At 40.9% G+C, this 20,020-nt stretch overlaps 1 protein-coding gene across 4 annotated transcripts in view; it reads left to right on the top strand.

The window, feature by feature from the left end:
* Positions 1-18,806, top strand: part of XPO1 (exportin 1) — a 78,256-nt gene extending 59,450 nt beyond the window's left edge. For all 4 annotated transcript variants that reach the window (XM_074949526.1, XM_074949525.1, XM_074949527.1 and 1 more), the window contains 12 exons: positions 1,865-2,046; positions 3,266-3,422; positions 3,605-3,768; positions 5,711-5,845; positions 6,734-6,917; positions 8,529-8,635; positions 9,127-9,321; positions 15,004-15,172; positions 17,008-17,142; positions 17,245-17,404; positions 17,499-17,595; positions 18,524-18,806. In XM_074949526.1, coding sequence (XP_074805627.1) covers positions 1,865-2,046; positions 3,266-3,422; positions 3,605-3,768; positions 5,711-5,845; positions 6,734-6,917; positions 8,529-8,635; positions 9,127-9,321; positions 15,004-15,172; positions 17,008-17,142; positions 17,245-17,404; positions 17,499-17,595; positions 18,524-18,670 — 1,832 coding nt within the window. In that variant the 3' untranslated portion in view covers positions 18,671-18,806. The remainder of the gene's footprint in view (positions 1-1,864; positions 2,047-3,265; positions 3,423-3,604; positions 3,769-5,710; positions 5,846-6,733; positions 6,918-8,528; positions 8,636-9,126; positions 9,322-15,003; positions 15,173-17,007; positions 17,143-17,244; positions 17,405-17,498; positions 17,596-18,523) is intronic.
* Positions 18,807-20,020: the final 1,214 nt, after the last annotated feature.

Raw genomic sequence — 20,020 nt, 5'->3', positions numbered from 1 at the left:
TACTTGTGGCACCTTAGAGACTAAAAAATTTATTTGAGCATAAGCTTTTGTGAGCTACAGCTCACTTCACTACAGCTGTAGCTCACGAAAGCTTATGCTCAACTAAATTTGTTAGTCTCTAGAGCATAAGCTTTCGTGAGCTACAGCTCACTTCACTACAGCTGTAGCTCACGAAAGCTTATGCTCTAATAAATTTGTTAGTCTCTAAGGTGCCACAAGTACTCCTTTTCTTTTTGTGAAAATTATCATATCCTTTGATTTTAAACACACTGTAGAATACCTGATCAGTGTTTTTTACATACCTAAGAAACAGTAGTCTTCAGCATTTTGTTCTAGGTATGTGATATATCTACTCTTCTGCTTGGTATCTTCATCTGTTCAGTGATGGTTCTTCACCTTCCAATTTGGTCATTGAATGCTAGGCATGTACTGTGTTCATCTTGTATATTCCTAGACCAAAAAAACTTGATGTTGAAAGTGTGCATCAGTAACTTCAGGATTAAAAAAAAGAAAATTACACTGGTATAATTTTCTTACAACAGTGTTATAAACCACAGAAATTCAGAGTTAAAGATATACTTAATAGAAATCTAAACATAAGGCACCCAACTCTGCGACATCGTGGAATACATACAGATTTATGAGTAAGGCATTTTAATGGTGGTTGTCCCAGATTATTTTAGTCTGTTTGTTTAATCAACACTTTTTTTCCTTTTTTTCCCCCCTCCTGACGTTACAGGCAGAGTTAAGGCTGCTTGGGTGCCTTAGTGCTTAGTTTTGAGACCACCATCATATCCCTGTAATTTTTTTTACGTTTGTTACTGATGCATATGCTCAAACTTAACTCCATCTTGATGTAGTTTGTTTCAGGGAAATTCCTTATCTCTATTTTAAAAAAAAAATAATAGGATTTCATACACGAACACTAAACAAGAAACATTGTTACCCTGCAATACAATGTAAAGATACGTGTCAACCTTAAGTCACTTTTTATTTTTACTGTAGATTTACTGGTACACCAAAGTAGCCAGAGTGCACCAGCTAGTTAAACTGGGTTTAGAGCGGACAGAGCAGCCAAAGCATATTGGTGAATCTGGCCTTCAAGTTGCAACTGACTTACTGATGTAGAGGACAGTCAATGAGACCATTGCTGTGTAAAATTGAGGGTTGGGAGAGCTGTCTCTGAGTCCCAAAGTGCCTGTGTGCAACTGGAGCTCAGGCAGCACTGCTGTGAAGGGCTTTTTATTGCGAGACCCAAGGTAGCATGCATCCACAGACTCTTTAAAGAAGAGTGACAGTTGCATCAAGTAATCTACCAGTGGGAACTCCATCTCCATTATAGCACTGAGTCATTACAACCAATAGAATTGTTGCATGCAAACTAACTAGGGGGATGTGTTGATTTACCACTTACATCACATTGGCCTCACTTATGGGTTACCGGAGCCTATATAATCTTAACAATTAGATACAACCATTATTAGTAATTTAGCTTAATAGCAGTTTAAGTTCTCCACATACAGTTTATGAACAAGATTTCAATTAACATTAACTATATAAAAAGTGTGAACTATCTGCATTATGTTTAGGACAAAGAAAAAACTTGACATAGATGTAAAATTTTTATAGGACCCTGTTTTTAATTATTTTTAAATCCTAAACTAACGTTTACTTAAATCCTTCCAAAATTCACACTGGACTGTAACTTTAGGAAGGATATGCTGTAGTTTTCATACAAAACATATGTTTTGTATGAAATAGAACTCAATCTCTGTGATGGAGTTGTGACCAGCACATCCATAATGTACTGTGGCTACTTAAAAAGTGGATTTGTAATACGTTAAAATGTAATTGTTTCTTTTAGTTTATCTTACGCATCTGGATTATGCAGATACTGAACGAATAATGACAGAAAAACTTCACAATCAAGTGAATGGAACAGAATGGTCGTGGAAGAATTTGAATACTCTGTGTTGGGCTATTGGGTCAATCAGTGGAGCAATGCATGAAGAGGATGAAAAACGATTTCTTGTTACAGTAATTAAGGTATAATGTCATAAAACTAGTGGGTTCCTCACATTCACGCCAGAACAGCTGGTAGGTTCAAAAAGTGCAATGGCGATTTCTTTTAATTTCTTTGAAGATATTAACATTTGATGCACGTGTTTTTGGAGGTTTTTTTGTTTTTGTTTTGTTTGTTTTTTGAACTACATTGTAGAAAAAAGCAAACTGACTAGTCAATTTTACGAAAATGTAGTATATCCTATGTGAAAAGGAGCCTTGGCTATCATGCTTATAAAGGAAATTAGCCCAGATAAGTTTTACACTGGGTTAATTCAGAAGAAGTTAAGTTTATTATGCATTTCTCTTTCCTTTAAGGTTGTACCTTTCTCTACAATGGTCAGTGAGGGGAGAACAGCATTCTTACCATATACATTTTAGATTTATTAGAAGTTTAGTTTTATCAATAGATGTTTGGCAGAGTGGAAAACCTGTCAAAACTGAGGCTCTGCTTGGTAAAAACTCAAGATTCCTTAGAAAAGAGGCATTTCTTACCATGTTTTAAAGATTCACACAGTAATTCATATTAAATTATTTCTTTCAATTATCATTTATTTTACACTCACCAATATAGACTAGTAGGTAGCCAGTCCCTTGTGCTACAGGAAGAACTTAAGACTGCTTGGTTTTTGTTAAATAAATTTCGCAGACTTGAAATTTGTGCTTGCCTTCATTTGGTACAAAACACTGAGGATTGCTTACACTTTTATATCCATGCCTGAAGTGAATTTAAGTTCATGTGACACCAGGTATGAGTACATTCGTAGCAGAGATTAATGTTACATGTTGTTGATTGGCTTGAGGTTTTTTCTGTATTTTTCAGACAACCTGTAATTCACATTAAGACTGACGCATGTTACTCAAAACTATACTGTAGGCTACTTTAAAAAAAATCAGTTTGAAAACTCTTAATGAGGTGTATTTAAATAATTTCTGGGTAGAAAACTGCTTTCTTGTCCTTCCAAAAAGTTTTAGTAAATCTCTGTATTTCTAATATCCTAACTTTAATCTACATTGTTCAAATGCATTGAAACAACTATGAAGCCTGATTTGGTGATCTTTTGGGTATTTGTCAGGTATTGCCAAACTACAGTTTTAGCATTGGTTATTATAGTACTTTAAATTTTGCCCTATCACAGTTCTAAGAAAATATAAACATTAAACTTGAAAAGGAAGACAAGTATAGGTTGTTTTTTCTTTGCAGGATCTTCTGGGACTCTGTGAACAAAAGCGAGGGAAAGATAACAAAGCTATTATTGCATCAAATATCATGTATATAGTAGGTCAATATCCACGATTTTTGAGAGCTCACTGGAAATTTTTGAAGACAGTAGTCAACAAGCTATTTGAATTCATGCATGGTAAATATGTTTGTTTCATCAATTTTCTGCTCACTAACACTTAAATTTTTGGGGACCTAAATTTTCAAATATTACTTTCATATTGGAGCTGCTGATCGTGTGTGTGTGTGTGTGTGTGTGTGTACACGTGTAGAATTTTTGTGAAGAGCATAAAAGTCACACACAATTCTATTTTAATTTAGAAACCCATGATGGTGTCCAGGATATGGCTTGTGATACCTTCATAAAAATAGCACAGAAATGCCGCCGACACTTTGTTCAGGTGCAAGTGGGAGAAGTCATGCCATTCATTGATGAGATCCTGAACAATATTAATACAATCATTTGTGATCTTCAGCCACAGCAGGTATGTTAAATTCAGCAATTTAAGTAATGATATGTGGTGGCTCTGGCTAATATTTAAGTCATGGTGAAATGGTGGTGGTGCTTTCTAGGGGATTTGAATTCAGTTTCCTAGTCTTGCTAGTAGGGCATAATCCTGTGGCACTAGAAGAATGCTTATGTCATTGTGTGGGGGTTTAATTAACACCCTTCAGCAGACTTTGTTCCTCGTCCTCTCCAGGAGATTAAGTGGGTTTAATGGGTTCCCATTTATTTCTTTAACAAGAATTAAGTTCTGGTTGAATAATTTTTGGGATAAACATTTTAAGATTCCCCACCTAATTGTTTTTATTAGTTAATGGTTTTAACATGGCATAGAGTAGTATCCCCACTAACAGCATGCAACTACTGAAAAGTTCAAGAATACAGGTAAAACAAACAGTACATATTATGCCAAATGGGAACCATAGTTTGATAAAACTAGAGACAAACACAAACTTACTATATATGGTGTAGCAATGATACTTGCAATTTTCTCTTTGGGTAAAATGGCTTAGCATCTGGGGAAGATCTATTTTGGGGTAGGCAAACTTCGGGCCGGACCCAGCCCGTGGGATTGCCAACGCCATGGCACAGCAGGCCCTGTGCCGCTCCCGGAAACAGCCAGCACCACGTCCCTGTGGGGGGAGCAGAAGGCTCCACGTGGAGAACAGGGAACCGCAGCCAGTGGGAGCTTCAGGGGAGGTACCCACAGGCGAGGGCAGCGTGCAGAGCCCTCACCCCCCTCCCGCAGGGACATGCCACTGGCCACTTCCAGGAGCAGCATGGGGCCAGGGCAGGCAAGCAGGGAGCCTTCCCTGGCCCCAGTGCATGCTGCTGCCACCCTGGAGCCGCTCCAGAGCCCATACCCCAAACCCCTCCTGCACCCTGCCCTGAGCCCCCTGCTTCACCCCATACCCCTCCTCTATCCCAACCCCTTGCCCTGAGTCCCTTCCTGCACCTCACACTCCCTCCCGCACCCCTGCCCCAGCCCTAGCCCTACATTCATGCCCCTGCATGCAATTTCACCACTCAGATGTGGCCCTCGGGCCAAAACCCCTGACTTTAGGGAGTGGTGGTAGCCACTCCATAGTTGAAAGATATAATTAGCTTCCCATTGTAAGTGATTTTTTTAATCACCCTCCAAATGTACCCTAAAAGAAATTGGAGGGAGACGTACTACAAAGGAGTTAGTTGGCATGAATATGAGCTGCTTGGTCTTGCAATTTGTGGCTCTGTGAGGGATGCAGAATAAGGATGGAAGACAGACTGATAGAATGTGAAAGGAAGATGAAGGCGGTGCGAAGGAGTGGAAGGAGAGGAAGGAGGTAAATGGGGTGCATGGAGAAGGACTGAATAAAATACTCTTACCCATGTTGAGTATTCTATCTAAACAGTTTTTAAATGTTTCAGTATTTGTTTCCCCATTCCCTCTCCATTTTCCCCTACAGTACACTACACTATTATCCCAGCAACGTATAGCCTAGTGAGTCAGTAGGACAGGTACCTTACTTTGATGGACCTCATAGGATTTGTTAAAACAGTCCTTCCTCCCTGCTGCACACCTGATACCCCAGTTTGATATAAACCTTGCTCTTTCCAAAAAAAAAAAACTGGGAACCTGCAAACAAACCTTGTGAAATAATCTGATGTTTGAAAATGTTTTAATCGAGTCCAGCAAACATCCAAAAATAGTCAGTTTTGATGTTTGGTTAAAAATGTGGAATCTTTGTAAAGTGTGTATTGGGAATATTTTTAGATTCAGTTAAAACATGCTTTCTGCTTCAACTCTTTATGAACAACTTTTAAAAATTGTGCATGTACCACTAGAGATATAGGAATGGCTGCATAAAGAAGTGTTGTTTTAACATTAGGTCTTAACTCTGAAAACTTTCCTTCCTATCTCACTTGTTTCTCATTCAAATAAGGTGCATACATTCTATGAAGCTGTTGGATACATGATTGGGGCACAGACTGACCAAACTGTACAGGAGCATCTGATCGAAAAATACATGCTGCTCCCTAATCAAGTGTGGGACAGCATAATTCAGCAGGCAACAAAAGTAAGAACACTATGGAAATGTTAACTTCTAAGTATTTTATGCACCGCTAGAGAGAGCCTGCTAAACGTTCGGTTTTTAATAAGGTTTAATTTTGTGCTTGATCTGGCATTGTGTGGACTAATTCTGGTGGTACCTGGCCAAACATTGGGTAGTAGGATAATTGGCATGATTGTAGAAGTATTGCGAAAATGGGGAAGGGAACAAAAGGGAAGTGTCTTTTTTTCATAGTCTTTTAAAGAACTTAGTAGCATATTTCTTGTAGTAATATAAAATGGTGTTTACCTGTTTGTGGACTTAATTTGTGTCTTCAGAGGAGATCTACTCTTTTTTCCCCTGTTCACATGCCCCACACATTTACTGTAATACTACTCCAGGTAGGAGGGTTGTCTTCTCCTCCAGCCACTGCTAATAGCTATGCACTGAAGAACAATCCTCCCTTTTGTGAAGGAAAGTAAGAGACCTATTTTTCTTTGCAGATCCCTGCTGTGACAAGAACAAGCTTTGTTCTCTACCTTGTACTGCCATTGGACCATTGTTTCTCCTCACTTTTTTTTTTGCCCTCTCATGTGCCTTTTCTCCCATTCCTCTGTCCTTATGTTCTTCCTTCTTTTAGGGTTATACTTGTACTGCTGCTCATGTACGTGATACTTCTCCAGAAAAGCAATATTGAAGTAATCCCAATTTCATCCCATTGTTGCTCTTGGCATCACTAAGTGCCATGAGTCAGAACAGCAGTATAGGGGCTGTCTCCTGCATTGAGATGGTCTTAACACATAGATGGGATAAATGTTTGACATGACTGACCTGAATTTTTATTTCATAAAAAAACTACCAGAAGCTCAGTCTCATTAACTGAACAAAACTAACTTAATTACTATTCTTCAATAGAATGTTGATATTCTAAAGGATCCTGAAACAGTTAAACAGCTGGGTAGCATTCTGAAAACAAATGTAAGAGCATGTAAAGCAGTTGGACACCCCTTTGTGATTCAGCTTGGAAGAATTTATTTAGATATGCTGAATGTGTACAAGTGCCTAAGTGAAAATATTTCTGCAGCTATTCAGGCTAATGGTAAGCATTTCCATGTTATTTCTAACAAAATGGGAATAATACTATCTACTCTTATTACCACCTTTTAATCAATAAATAACAAAGTGCTTATTGTAAGAAATAGCTTACTTAATTTTATATTGGCTTTTCAGATTGAGACTTATTAGCCTTTATAGTCAGATAAACTTCTGTTGTCTCTTGATGGAAAAATAGATGATACTGTTAAACTATGAATAAGAAGAATTGTGGGGTTGTAAAACACAGTAAATATTTTTCTGTGGAAGTGAAAACTCATCCTAAATCTTGTAATAAAAGCCCCAACCCACACTTGGAAATGTGGCTTACTGTAGTTTCTTTAAATCAGAGCCAAGAACTCCCTTTTCTTTCTTCAGTTATCCTGTTTGAAAAGTGCTAATATATTAAGCTAGTATTTTGATGTTAACTAAGAGCATTTTGTCTTCTGAATAAATGATCTGTACTGAAATTCAAGGCCAAGACTTTATAAATCAAAAGTTATTGCCGGAAAGAAATTAACACTTGGATAGCATTTTTGTCAAACAAAATACAAATATTACATATAAGGTGTTTTCTCTCAAAGGAGGTGGGTGGGGGAGGATGGTTACAGTAGTTTGGGAACAGGTCTTGCTTTCCCTTTGGTGTGCCATAGGATGTTCTAATGGAGCAATTAAAGGCTTTTCCATCTCTGCTGTACCAGTCAGCACTACCCATGTGCTGTTTTTTGGGAACGTACATATTCATCACATAATACAGGTAGAACTTGCACAGATGAATAGTGAGAGTAGAGTTGCAGTACTTGATGTTTATAGAGTTGCTGTACAATTGACCTATGTGAAGCCTTCCATACCAGAGAGTATATCTTTGATTCTATGCAGCTCCAAAGGCCAGAAGTTGTCCGTGCCTAGAAATGTGTAGTTATGAAGTTCAGAAGTTATTGCTAGGTACTTCTTGAAGCTCTGTCTGCAGTTTAGGGGTGCAGTGCTGCATTTGCAACCACTGGGTAATCCCACAGTTTGGATCGCACCTCTCTCAGGATTTAACATGGCTCTGACAAAATGTCTCTAGGATTGTAAAGTAAGACCCACTCCAATCAGTTGTAGGTAGTGTGGAGGTCCTGCAGTCTCTGAACAGATGATAGGGGGAGAGGGCAACTAACTGTTTAGGAGCGAATGTACATGACTGGCCAGTGTGTCTCATAGTATTTATCGGTTGGAATGTGTAATGTAATAAAATCACAGCTGGAGGCTGTTTTGAGCATGTCTGTCTGCCAGTGGTAGTATACTGTAGCAGATTAGCAGTTACATTGCACGTTTGTAATGCCTTTGACTTGCTCTTGTGACATCATATGCCATGGACAGGGCAAAAGGAAGGAGACCAAAATATGTGGGGCATTGAGTGAAAGGGAAGGGAGATTAGAACTGATGCAGTATTTTCCCAATTGAGAGACTACTTGGTGCATGTGGTAGGCATGTACAAAGAGCGTGAGCTGCTAAATGAAGTGTAGTATTGACAACAGCTTGACATAAAACTTCTGTGTAAAAAGTCAGTTTTCTTTATATTCAAGTATCAACAAACCCTTTTAACTGAGTTGTAATAAAATTTAAAACTTTTCAGGTGAAATGGTTACCAAACAACCTTTGATTAGAAGTATGAGGACAGTAAAAAGGGAAACTCTAAAACTAATTTCTGGTTGGGTGAGCAGGTCCAACGATCCGCAGATGGTAAGTGGATTTTTAAAGTAAAGAGCAATATTCATAAATAAAACACTCTGGGAGAAATCTACAATCTTTACAGCAGAACAAAAGTATAATTAAGACACTCTGCTTTTGTCATAGCAACTCATTTTCAGGAGGTCCATAAAACATATGTAATGCACACTCTAGGACTCAAGGCCGAGTGAGAGTTACATAATTTAAGTGATGTTGCAACAATTTTATGAGCTATAGCCAAGAGGATTTAATAGACCTGGATCTACATGATCAATAATCTAAAACAATGATTACTAGGGTAGAAGTAATTCTAAAGAAGCCACTGCTGCTTACATGAAAAATATGCATGTATATATTTGGCAAGCTACTTTTAAAAAATGCATTTAGGACCTAAATTATTTGTAGGTATGTAAAATAGCTCATACTCTGCTACAAAGCATTAATTATGCAATTATTATAGGCAATCTTTTAGATATCTAACAAAGTTCTGCTTTCTTTACCAGGTAGCTGAAAACTTTGTTCCTCCTTTGCTGGATGCAGTTCTCATTGATTACCAGAGAAATGTTCCAGCTGCTAGAGAACCTGAAGTACTCAGTACAATGGCTATCATTGTAAATAAATTGGGGGGACACATTACTGCTGAAATACCTCAGATATTTGATGCTGTTTTTGAATGCACGTTAAATATGATTAATAAGGTAAGTATATTAATCTTTTGTGTTTGGATACCTATAGTCTCCATAATACATCACATAAAACCAACCAACCAACCAAATAAGATATCCCAAGCAGAGTTCTCCTCTGAAATGGGAGGAGAATCAGACATTCCACAAAGCCCGCTAGGGTGTTGGCTATTGCTGTTGATTATACAGAATGACTATGATGGGTGATATTACAGCATTTTCCCAAGAATAGGAGCCAAGTACTATATTCACAAAGAAACTTTGGATATGTCTATACAGCAATGTAAACCTAGGGTTAGTGGGACTTGCGTCAGCTGACGTGTGTCAGGAAACTGAGGGCTTCAGCATCTACACTGCATTTTAACCCTACGTTCAGAATTTTCTGACCCGTGCTTGAACCTAGGGCTCTGGTGCCCATGTTGCAGGACACAGACCCTAACCTAGCATGCCTAGCACACCCACCACCCTGTGTCAAAATTCTAGCACTGGGAATGTGGTACATTGTGGGCAAACTCTACTTCCCACCCTGTTTCCCAGCTGTGATGGTGCTATTGATGAGATCAGGTGCCCATAGGGAGCACATGAATACTTAAACTGCATAATAAGCTCCTTTGGTGGCTATCTCAGTAGAATGACTGCAGTCTGAGAAGGCTTTACTACCATCTAGTCTGAAAATTGGGCTCTCCAGCTCTAGGTTGTCACATTGGCAGGAAAATGCCCACGTGCACCTGTTCTAACGATAATTAGGACATCAGTCTGCATGACTGTCAAACTATTAAAATGAAACTTTGTAATTCTTAATTTTTAAAATGGTATGTTTAATTAAGGAGTTGGTTGATTGGTTTATTTTGAAATGACATAAAGTGTAGGTTTCAGAGGAAAATCACTCATGCACCCCATCCTGGCTGTTGCTCGCTGCGGAGCGGTGAAATGCATCCCCTGGAATTGGGGTGCAGTGTGCTCCAGCACCCCTCAGGGATCCCTTATTCCTGTCCTTGCCACATTCTGGGAGGCAGGGATAAGGGATCCCTGGGAGGCTGGGGGGATTTTTCTGGTCTGGCTCCCACTCGCTGCCCTCATAGTGCATGCTGCTTGGGCACCTCTGCACACGCAGGTCCAGGAGCAAGGGACAGAGAGCAGACTCAGACCAAGTGGCTGCCCTGCAGGGAGGGGCGACAGCAGAGCTGCTGGCTCAACACGTCCAGGGGAGGGCTAAACCCCAACATCCTGGCAGCCAGAAGTTGCCTCCTGCCTGTCATCTTTGCTTCCTGCTCCGGGCAAGCTCCACACAGCAGCGAGGAGGAGCCAGAGCAGGAACTGCCACCACTGTGAGAAGAGCAGAAACAGGAAGCACGCTCAGCCAGGCAGTAATGCTTTCAGTGCTCCTACTCTGTCTCTGGGAACTCTGGGACACATCCGGAGGACTTCTGGGAGCCAAGTCAAGCCAGGGCTATGTGCACACAGGAAAGCAATAGGGCTTGGCCCCTAGGTCCTCCCTCCAGTCTTGTGGGGTCCTGGGATCCTAGGTCCAAGCTCTAGGTTAGCACAGTTGATTTATGGGTGCAAGGAGGGAGTTAGACTTGAACCTGGGTTCAAGCCCAGGCTTACACTGCTGTATACACTTACCTTAGGCATGATGTTGAGTGTCCTCATACATCACTTTTAGGTGCCTAGAAAATCACTGGTATTCACAAAGCCGGAGTTAGTGCTTTGGCTCCCTTTACAATGAATGGGAGAGAGAGGCCCCTCAGAATGGTGTTCACAAAAGCCAGGAGGCTCTTTCTCCCAAGGTAGCCAGTGAGGGGTGTTAAGCTAAGGGATGTGTACTTAGCCCCTCCCCTGTTGGAGATAGGTGCCTGGGTCCAGGCTGTGGTGAGGCACCTCCCTCTGCTTGGGATTCTCAGCTGCAAACCCTCTCTTGGTGTTAAGTGCTGATGCGATTTTTGTAAGGCAGGGGAGGGCGTCCCTCAACTTTTCTCACTTGAGATCTGGGAGATCCCCAGTTCAAGTCCTCCCATCACCATCTGAGGGGAAGAAGGGATTTGAACAGGCATCTGCCACTTTTCAGATATGTGCCATAGTCACTCGGCTATAAGATATTCTGATGTGAATGTTCCCTCAGTCTCTCCTGTGGAGCGGGGGACTGGATGCTAAGTCTCCTACCTCCTGTGAATGTTCTAACCACCAGTCTACAGAGTCATTCTTGTATTTGTCCTCTCTTCGGCCCAATGGTGAAGCAGTTGCACTGTGGGTAAATACTGAAAAGAATAGTTGGGCCAGAGAGAGCAAGCATGAGTGTGTCTATAGCCTGGTGATTGGAGTACTTAAGAGTTGTAGGGAGACCCAGGATCCACTTGGAGCAGAAAAACTGGAACACTGTCATAGGGGCTTCTTTAGTCTCTCCTGATATTGGAATGCCTTATTGCCTAGTGCAGGGGTGGGCAAACTTTTTGGCTCGAGGGCCACATCTGGGTGGGGAAATTGCTTGCAGGCCCATGAATGTAGGGCTCGGGCAGGGGGTTGGGTGCAGGAAGGGGTGTGGGGTAAAAGAAGGGGCTCAGGGCAAGGGGTTGGGGCAGAGGAGGGGTGCGGGGTGTACGAGGGGGCTCAGCGAAGGGGGTTGGGGTGCAGGAGGGGGCGCACGGTGCGGGAGGGGGCTCAAGGCAGGGGGGGTGCGCGGTGCAGGCAGAAGGCTCAGGGCAGGGGGTTGGGGTGCAGGCGGGGGGCTCAGGGCAGGGGGTTGGGGTGCAGGAGTGGTTCGGGCTCTGACCCAGTGCCGCTTACCTGGAGCGGCTCCAGGGTGGCAGCGGCACCCAATGGGGCCAAGGCAGGCTCCCTGCTGGCCCCGCACCCTCCGAGAAGCAGCCGGCAACTGTGGCTCATGGGGGTGGGGGAGCAGAGAGCTCCATGTGCTGCTGTTGCCTGTGGGTATCTCCCCTGAAGCTCCCATTGGCTGCGGTTCCTGGCCAATGGGAGCTTTGGGGGAGGTACCCACAGGCAAGAGCAGTGCGTGGAGCTCTCTGCCCTCCCTCCCCCGGGGGCTGCAGGGATGTGGTGCTGGCCGCTTCCCGGAGCAACGGGGGACCCATGGCACCACGGGGGTGGCAATCCTGTGAGCCGGATCCAAAGCCCGTGGACCGTATTTTGCCCACCCCGGCCTAGTGGCTAGATCACTCACTTAAGCGGCAATTCTTGTTCAAAATCCTTTCTCCCTGTCAGTGGGGAGAGAGTGGCTTGAACCAGTGGTGTCTCACATCTCAGGTGAGTACCCTAACCAGTGGACTAAAAGTTATGAGGGAGGGTCTCGTCTCCCCAACTACTGGCTGTTTTTGTGTAAGCTTGCATATAAAGATTCAGTGTAGTAAGTTAGGTCTGAGCACGCTTATTGGATTGGGTCCCAGAGACAAGCTAAGTGGAGGAACACTTATTTTCTCCCAGTTTGTGCACTGCTCTGGGCTTTAGGCATCCAGACTTCTGGCATGGGGCTGAACAACACATGCTCAGAGACAGAAACATAGGCACCTAGGGAATATTTACTGCAGTAATTCAAGTGCCAAATGATTTCAGGTGCCTACAGGGTTCAGGGGCCATTAACCAGGGTTTTGTGAATCAGTGGGGCCTGATTCTGGGCCTTAAGGGCGTAAGTGCTTTTGTGAATCCAGCCCCAAATGTCAACACTTTGGGGTTCTCAATTTTTTTCACAGTGATCCACATCTGAATATAGTGTCTTGTGGACCACCTCCCCTCCTTTTTGAAATTATGCAACAATCCTGTAGCAATTGCAGCAAGTGCTTATGTGGTAAAGAAATTAGGAAAGTATTGATTTTTATTTTTAAGTGCTGAATGAGCTTACTTTAACATAGGTGCCTTAATGTGGATTTATGCATCTTGTTTTTAGCCTCTCAAGACTTAAATTTTTTATTAATGACCTGGCTTTTTGAAAGGGAACTTGCAATTAAGAGCTTTTAAGTCTGTACAGCAGGAAGCTAGTAGGAGTCAGCCTTGTGACATTCTAGGTCCCTGTAGATTACAGTTGGGAACCACTGCATTAAACTTCCAAAGACTTCTAAATTGAAGAATATTAAGACTTCTACTTATTAGTCCTTCCTTTTTGGAAGCTAAGAAAAACAACTTAACTTATCCTTAGAGCAGTTATATGGTAAAATACCTTGTGTGATTAAATCCTTATGGTATAACCTGCAGTGATATGTACATAATTTCATAATGTTTGACGTGTGTCAGAGTGAGAAGTACTATTAGAAAGGTAGTATACGAAGAAATAGCCAGAAATAATTCCCAAAATATTAACACCAGAGTTAGTGCTGTTTGAGCCACACATCAAGTTACCTCTACTTTGCGGATTGTGACCAGACTTATGTTACTAATGAAAACTTCTTGCCAAAAGCAGCTAAGGTTTTCAGACTCGAGGAACTGGAATTTTGTCCCAGCTCTTCCTACAGCTGTCAGGTGCACAAGATTCCAGTCATAATTTTGTAATGAATAGCCCTTGAATCTTCGTGAAAAGTGATACCCCATTGTGAGACAATACAGCAATTCATTGTATGAGACAAATTGTTAACCTGCTCCTAAGTGTCTTGTTTGTTTAGTAGCTTATAAACACTAGAGCGCTTTTTTTTAAAGAGGAGAAACATACTTTGGATTCATGCTGTCCTCAGACCTGTACCCAGATCTGTTTCTAGACTATTGCCTGAACATTTCTCCAAATGTTTTTAAATTATAACTGTGTTTATCGTCATCTTAGAAACTGGTCCAAAGTCCTTTTAGTCTCCTTTATGGTTTTCATACTTCTCTAAGCATGCAGGAAAAGATTGTGTGGTTTGGAGTTAACAATTAGGTCTAAATGGCTGTCCCCTTTTTTCCACCCTTGCTATCCTGATAGGCAATAAGAAGAAAAATTCAGGGAAACTTGTTTCATCTTATGGGAGGAAGTGTGCGTGTGCAGGGGGGTATAGTTTCCAAACCCTGTAGAGCCTGCGCATCAGCGTAATCAGGTTCCATCCATGCAGAATCCAGAGCATCTTGGAAGAGGGTCTGCTCTGCTACTGTACTATGGCGTTTACCATTGGCTTCCTCCTGCACCCTTCCCCTGGCCTTCATGCATACTAGTGAACAATGTAGCTTCCACCAGATTTGGAGGGAGCATGCTATGTAAAGTAACTGACTTGTGGCTACACCAAACACCTAACCTCACAAAATAGTAGTGGTTGTACAGTGGGACTCTAATGGGCTTCTGGTGCTCTAAGGCAAGCATATTGTGAAACTACCCTTCCCGCTTCTGCTGCAACCATTCTGCCCCTTTTCTGTGCTGTGAAGTGTCTGACTCTTATATTTAACTGTTGTATAGAAACTTAAGTGGTATGTGAATGGCTTGCACAGTTCTTACATGCTAACTACAGTAGAACTCCGGCTTGAATGATGATTCAGTTTGATTAACTCATCAGAACATAAGATTATCAGACTTTTAAGTCAAAAAGCATTGCGTTGGGTCCATATGCTGGCCTGAAATTGTTAATATTTCCTTTTATAATAATTTTTTATAAGGAAAAAGGCTGTCCTGGGTTGGAAAGCTGCTGCTCTTTCTGCTACTGGATCAGATTTTTGTTATGGTGATAGCTGGTGGTGTGTCGTATAGCTGCTAAAGGAACTTGGAATTTCATTATGTATTTCTCTTTTTAGGATTTTGAAGAGTATCCTGAACATAGAACAAACTTTTTCTTGCTACTCCAGGCAGTAAATTCTCATTGCTTTCCAGCATTCCTGGCCATTCCACCTGCACAGTTCAAACTTGTTTTGGATTCTATTATTTGGGCTTTCAAACACACAATGAGAAATGTTGCAGATACAGGTGAGTAGAGTTTGGCTATATTCAAGTTTAAAAATACAGATAGTTAATTGGTCTGAATGTTATATTTTGAGGGAGTATGTGATAAGTAGGTCAACTTAGGGAAATATATATTTGCGGAGGTGGTATTGCTGTATTGTATCAATATTTTCTATTAGTCATTATTTTCACAGGCTTCTGCTATCTGTCCAGGTGTATAAAGCTAAAATATTTGAATGTAGTTGTCTCCTACAGCCAGGGAGGGTACCTGTTGTTGTTGTTGTTGTTGTTGTTGTTGTTGTTTCTCCCCTTTCTAGCTTCCTTTCCTTTCCTGTAACTCACCATCTCCCCAGCCTTCAACAAGAAGGAAACCCCAATAGGAGGCACCCATATTGGGACTAGAAGGGTGTCTCTCAGGAAGGGGGAGGTGCTGGAGCAGGCCATCTGAGTACCTTCAAATACACTGGCAGAGTAACAGGCCTTAGACTTCTCTCCCATTGTTGGCAATGCAGCCTGTTGTGTAGAGATAGAGGCAAGGTCTGATGAGGATGTCTGTTTTTTAAATAAGTATCTAACTATAAGATTGTTCTCCAAATCGTTGCCAAACAGTGGTGGTGGAGGGGGCTTGGTGTCTGCCATTTTTGTAATGTTAATGATGGTTGGTTGGTTGGTTGGTTGTAGAGCTGACTGGGAAACCAAATTTCAGTTCTGCAAAAACTACTTAATTTTCAGGCATTTTATTATCATCCCAAATCAGAATGAAAAGCCAAAAACTTGGAAAAAATGTGCAGAACTGAAATCCTATAATGTTTTCTTTTGAAACAGCAAAATGTGGTGTTTCCAAAATCAAATATGCTGTCCGGGGTCCCCAGCTGTCTGCCTGGTCGCTGCAGCGGAACCAGGGACTCTGAAAGTCATAGCTGCTGTAGATTGAAAATGACAGGAGTCTGGTCAATTTTCAGGGCAGCAGTGAACCTGACAAGAACTGTCATTTTCAGTCTTAGCTGCCATGGCTTCCAAGGTTCCGGGCTCTGCTGCAGCCTGCCACGTGAGGAGCCTGGATGCATCTTGGTAGCCCAACTGACAGGGAGGCAGGGAGTGCCAGCTCTGAGAGTTCCAGGAGCTGAGGTTTCCAGCCCTCCTTCAAGCCATATGGTGAAGTAAAGGGGAGCCTGAGAGTGCCAGCTGGGCCACAGCCCACTTGGTGGTCTGCTGAGGAGCTTGGGAGCCAGGGCTCCTGTGGACTCAACTCCCAGAGTCAGGAATTTACCTGGCCCCAGAAGTCTTAGAAGCCACGGGGTCCCTGACTCCAGGAAAGTGCCTGGCAGGTTGCCCAATAGTTGTGGACCCTAGAAGCCTGGTCTCAGCAGACCACCAGATGAACTGTGGAGAAGCCAGGTGGGCAAACTGAAGGAAATCTGGATTTCTTTGGAAGTTTGACTAAATCTAACCATTTCTGCAAAACGTTTAGATGTCAGCAAATTCCAACAAACAATTTTTTTTAGGAGTTTTACAGTCCGCTTTACTTGACCTGCTTTTATGATTTTATGATTATTGCAATTAAATATACGCTCTCACAGCAAAGGTAGGACTTAAGTGGACAGTTTTTGTTTGGTAAGGGCCTGAGGTCTTGATACTTAGTAATCATAATGAAATGTAAAATCCATAAAAATATGGTAGCTGCTTGAAGAAATTCCTGAAAAATCTTTCATATACCATATGAAATATGGTAGCTGCTTCTGTCTAGGTCAGACTTCTCTGTGCACAAATCTGAACTTCTTGATTATATGCAATTTTTTCTGGAAAGGAAAGCTAATGTAAAGGATTTTGGTCATCTTCACCCTTTTGCTTTCTTTCAGGTCTTCAGATACTTTATACTCTATTACAGAATGTTGCGCAAGAAGAGGCTGCTGCTCAGAGTTTTTATCAGACTTATTTCTGTGACATTCTTCAGCATATTTTTTCTGTTGTGACAGATACTTCACATACTGCAGGTAAGAGTGCTTGAGGTTGAGGGAAACAGTACAGCAATCATTAAACAATAAAGGAATTTATTTTGAGTAACAAGTAATTTCATTTCTGCTTTACATATGCAGGTTTGACAATGCATGCATCAATTCTTGCGTACATGTTCAATTTAGTAGAAGAAGGAAAAATAAGTACACCTTTAAACCCTGGAAATCCATTGAACAACCAAATGTTTATTCAGGAGTATGTTGCTAATCTTCTTAAATCTGCATTTCCTCATCTGCAAGAGTAAGTGTGCTGTGGCCGTTAAAAAAAAAAAAAAAAAAAAATTGAGTGTGGGTTCTTATGTTTCCCATGTACTAATTAGTATTTTTACTCTTAGTGCACAGGTTAAGCTATTTGTAACAGGACTCTTCAGTTTAAATCAGGATATTCCTGCCTTCAAGGAACACCTTAGGGATTTCCTGGTCCAAATTAAGGTATGTTTGGAATGTTAGTGTAAATTTTAAATGACCGCTGAATGTGATATTCAAAACTAAAGAGCCTGGTTCATCACTTATAAAAAGTCATGCAACAAACAGGTCAGCATGTTTTTATATTTCACCATCTCAGAGTTGTAGGGCCACAGTCTTGACTATTGGCCACCTCAGTATGGGTGCAGAGGAATGCCTGTTGCCTTAGACTGAGAGACTGGATTGATGCACCTTATGGATCTCTATGAAGCTGTGAATCTTTCCAAACTGGGAGATGTGTAGTAAGCCCATTTTTAAACAGAGGCCATATTGCAGTCCTGGTTTGGGAATAGTTTCATAGTTTAAGGCCAGAAGGGACTATTAGATCTTCTAGGCTGATCCTCCTGTGTATCACAGGCTTTTATATTTAACCCAGTAAGCTGGGATAGACAAAAGCATTTCAGTCCTCAGAACCCTAAACTTTTCTTTTTGGGGATCTCCTAGAGTCAGGGTTTCATTCTATTTCCTTTTAGAAATAAAAGTTGGCCTTCAAGAGGTAATGAAAGGAAGGAATGTCCCTCAGTAAAGTATCCTAAATAGAATTACAATGTAGATTCAAGTTCTAACATTTTGATGTTGTAATGCCTACATTTCAATGGGACCCAAAAGACTGACCACTCAAAACTTGAGGCTGGTATCCCCACCTGCAGCAGCTAGTGAAAATGCAAATATTATGCAGGATGCTACTACATTCCTTATACTGATTTAGGTTTTAGTGGCAACAACTACTGAATAAGAAAATACTTTTTTTTAAATTCTGGTTCTGACAGTCAAGTGTGAAAAATTGATTTTTCATATTTATGTATAAAATGTCTGGATTTTGGAAGCTTCTTACTTTTTATTCTTGGATTTCAAAACACTTACGTTGAACTAACTAAACTACTTATTTGTGTAGGAATTTGCAGGTGAAGACACATCCGATTTATTCCTGGAAGAAAGAGAAACAGCCCTTCGACAGGCTCAGGAGGAGAAACATAAGCTTCAGATGTCTGTCCCTGGCATCCTTAATCCACATGAAATTCCTGAGGAAATGTGTGATTAAAATGCATAAAACCAGTTATGCAGTTTTCTTTCTGTACAGCTGCTTTGTTGTGGTAGAAGAAAACAGCACTTGGATATTGACCAAAATGATGCCAATTTGTAAATTAAAATGTCACCTAGTGGCCCTTTTTCTTATGTGTTTTTTGTATAAGAAATTTTCTGTGAAATATCCTTCCATTGTTTAAGCTTTTGTTTTGGTCATCTTTATTTAGATTTGCATGAAGTTGAGAATTAAGGCATTTTAAAAAAAGAAAAACAAACCAATACTTCATGCCCATTTTGTGGCTAAGGGGAAAAGAGAGGCAAAACATAACTTGTTAAGTCTATTGCAAAATTACACATTTTTCCTATAAGAGTACCAATTTTTAATGAGGGGATCATTTTCTTTCTAACCTGCCCTGCAGTCTAGAAGAAAAGGTAATGAGTAAAACATATTGAGTTGATGGTAAGCAGAGGAGTATAGTGCTGCATTACCTGAACAGTTAGCAGCTTTTGGACTGAACGGTAAGGCTAGGCTACATGTATTTGCAAGTAATATGACAAGTTTGCATCAAGATCATGTGCATATCATCCCATTGTAAAGCAACTTCAAAAGAGTATGGGAACACAGTACAGTTAGTTATTTTTACACAGTTCTTTTGTTTTTGTGTGTGTGCTGTCGCTTTGTCGACAACAGCTTTTTGTTTTCCTCAATGAGGAGTGTTGCTCATTTGTGAGCCTTCATTAACTCGAAGTGAAATGGTTAAAATATTTATCCTGTTAGAATAGGCTGCATCTTTTTAACAACTCATAAAAAGAGAACTCTGGCTTTTGAGATGACTTATACTAATTTACATTGTTTACCATGCTGTAGTGCTTTAAGAACACTACTTAAAAGCAAAATAAAATTGGTTTACATTTATTTTCCTTCTTTTGGCTTATCTTTTATTGGATACAAATGCAGTGATCACTTCAATGTTTGACTCTATAGAAAAAAGAACCCCATAAAAGGTAGATGAATATCAGGCTAGGTAAATGCTCCTGTAACTGCAATGACAAACTTTAACATGCAAGAGCTCTTCAAGAAGAGCTTACACTTGTTTTCAGTTCAGAAATTAAAAATGAGATGCCTGATTTTGACTAGGCTAGCATCAGCAGGTCTGAACAATATTAAACTATTTTCACCTACATTTTTGTAGTTTAATGCCTTTCAAAGGTATATGAAGTAGTGAGACCAAAGGCAAGAAAACTGAACACTTTGATTTGACATCCTAGCTTCCCCTCTCTAGCATTTCTTCTTTGCCATCTAACAAAGGAATGTATGTCTATCCAAACTATTGATGTCTTGATTCTTGGAACAGCTTGCATTCCT

This window comes from Natator depressus, chromosome 3 (assembly GCF_965152275.1).
Source record: "Natator depressus isolate rNatDep1 chromosome 3, rNatDep2.hap1, whole genome shotgun sequence".
Lineage (NCBI taxonomy): Eukaryota > Metazoa > Chordata > Testudines > Cheloniidae > Natator > Natator depressus.
This window is presented reverse-complemented; position numbering and strand designations above follow the sequence as displayed.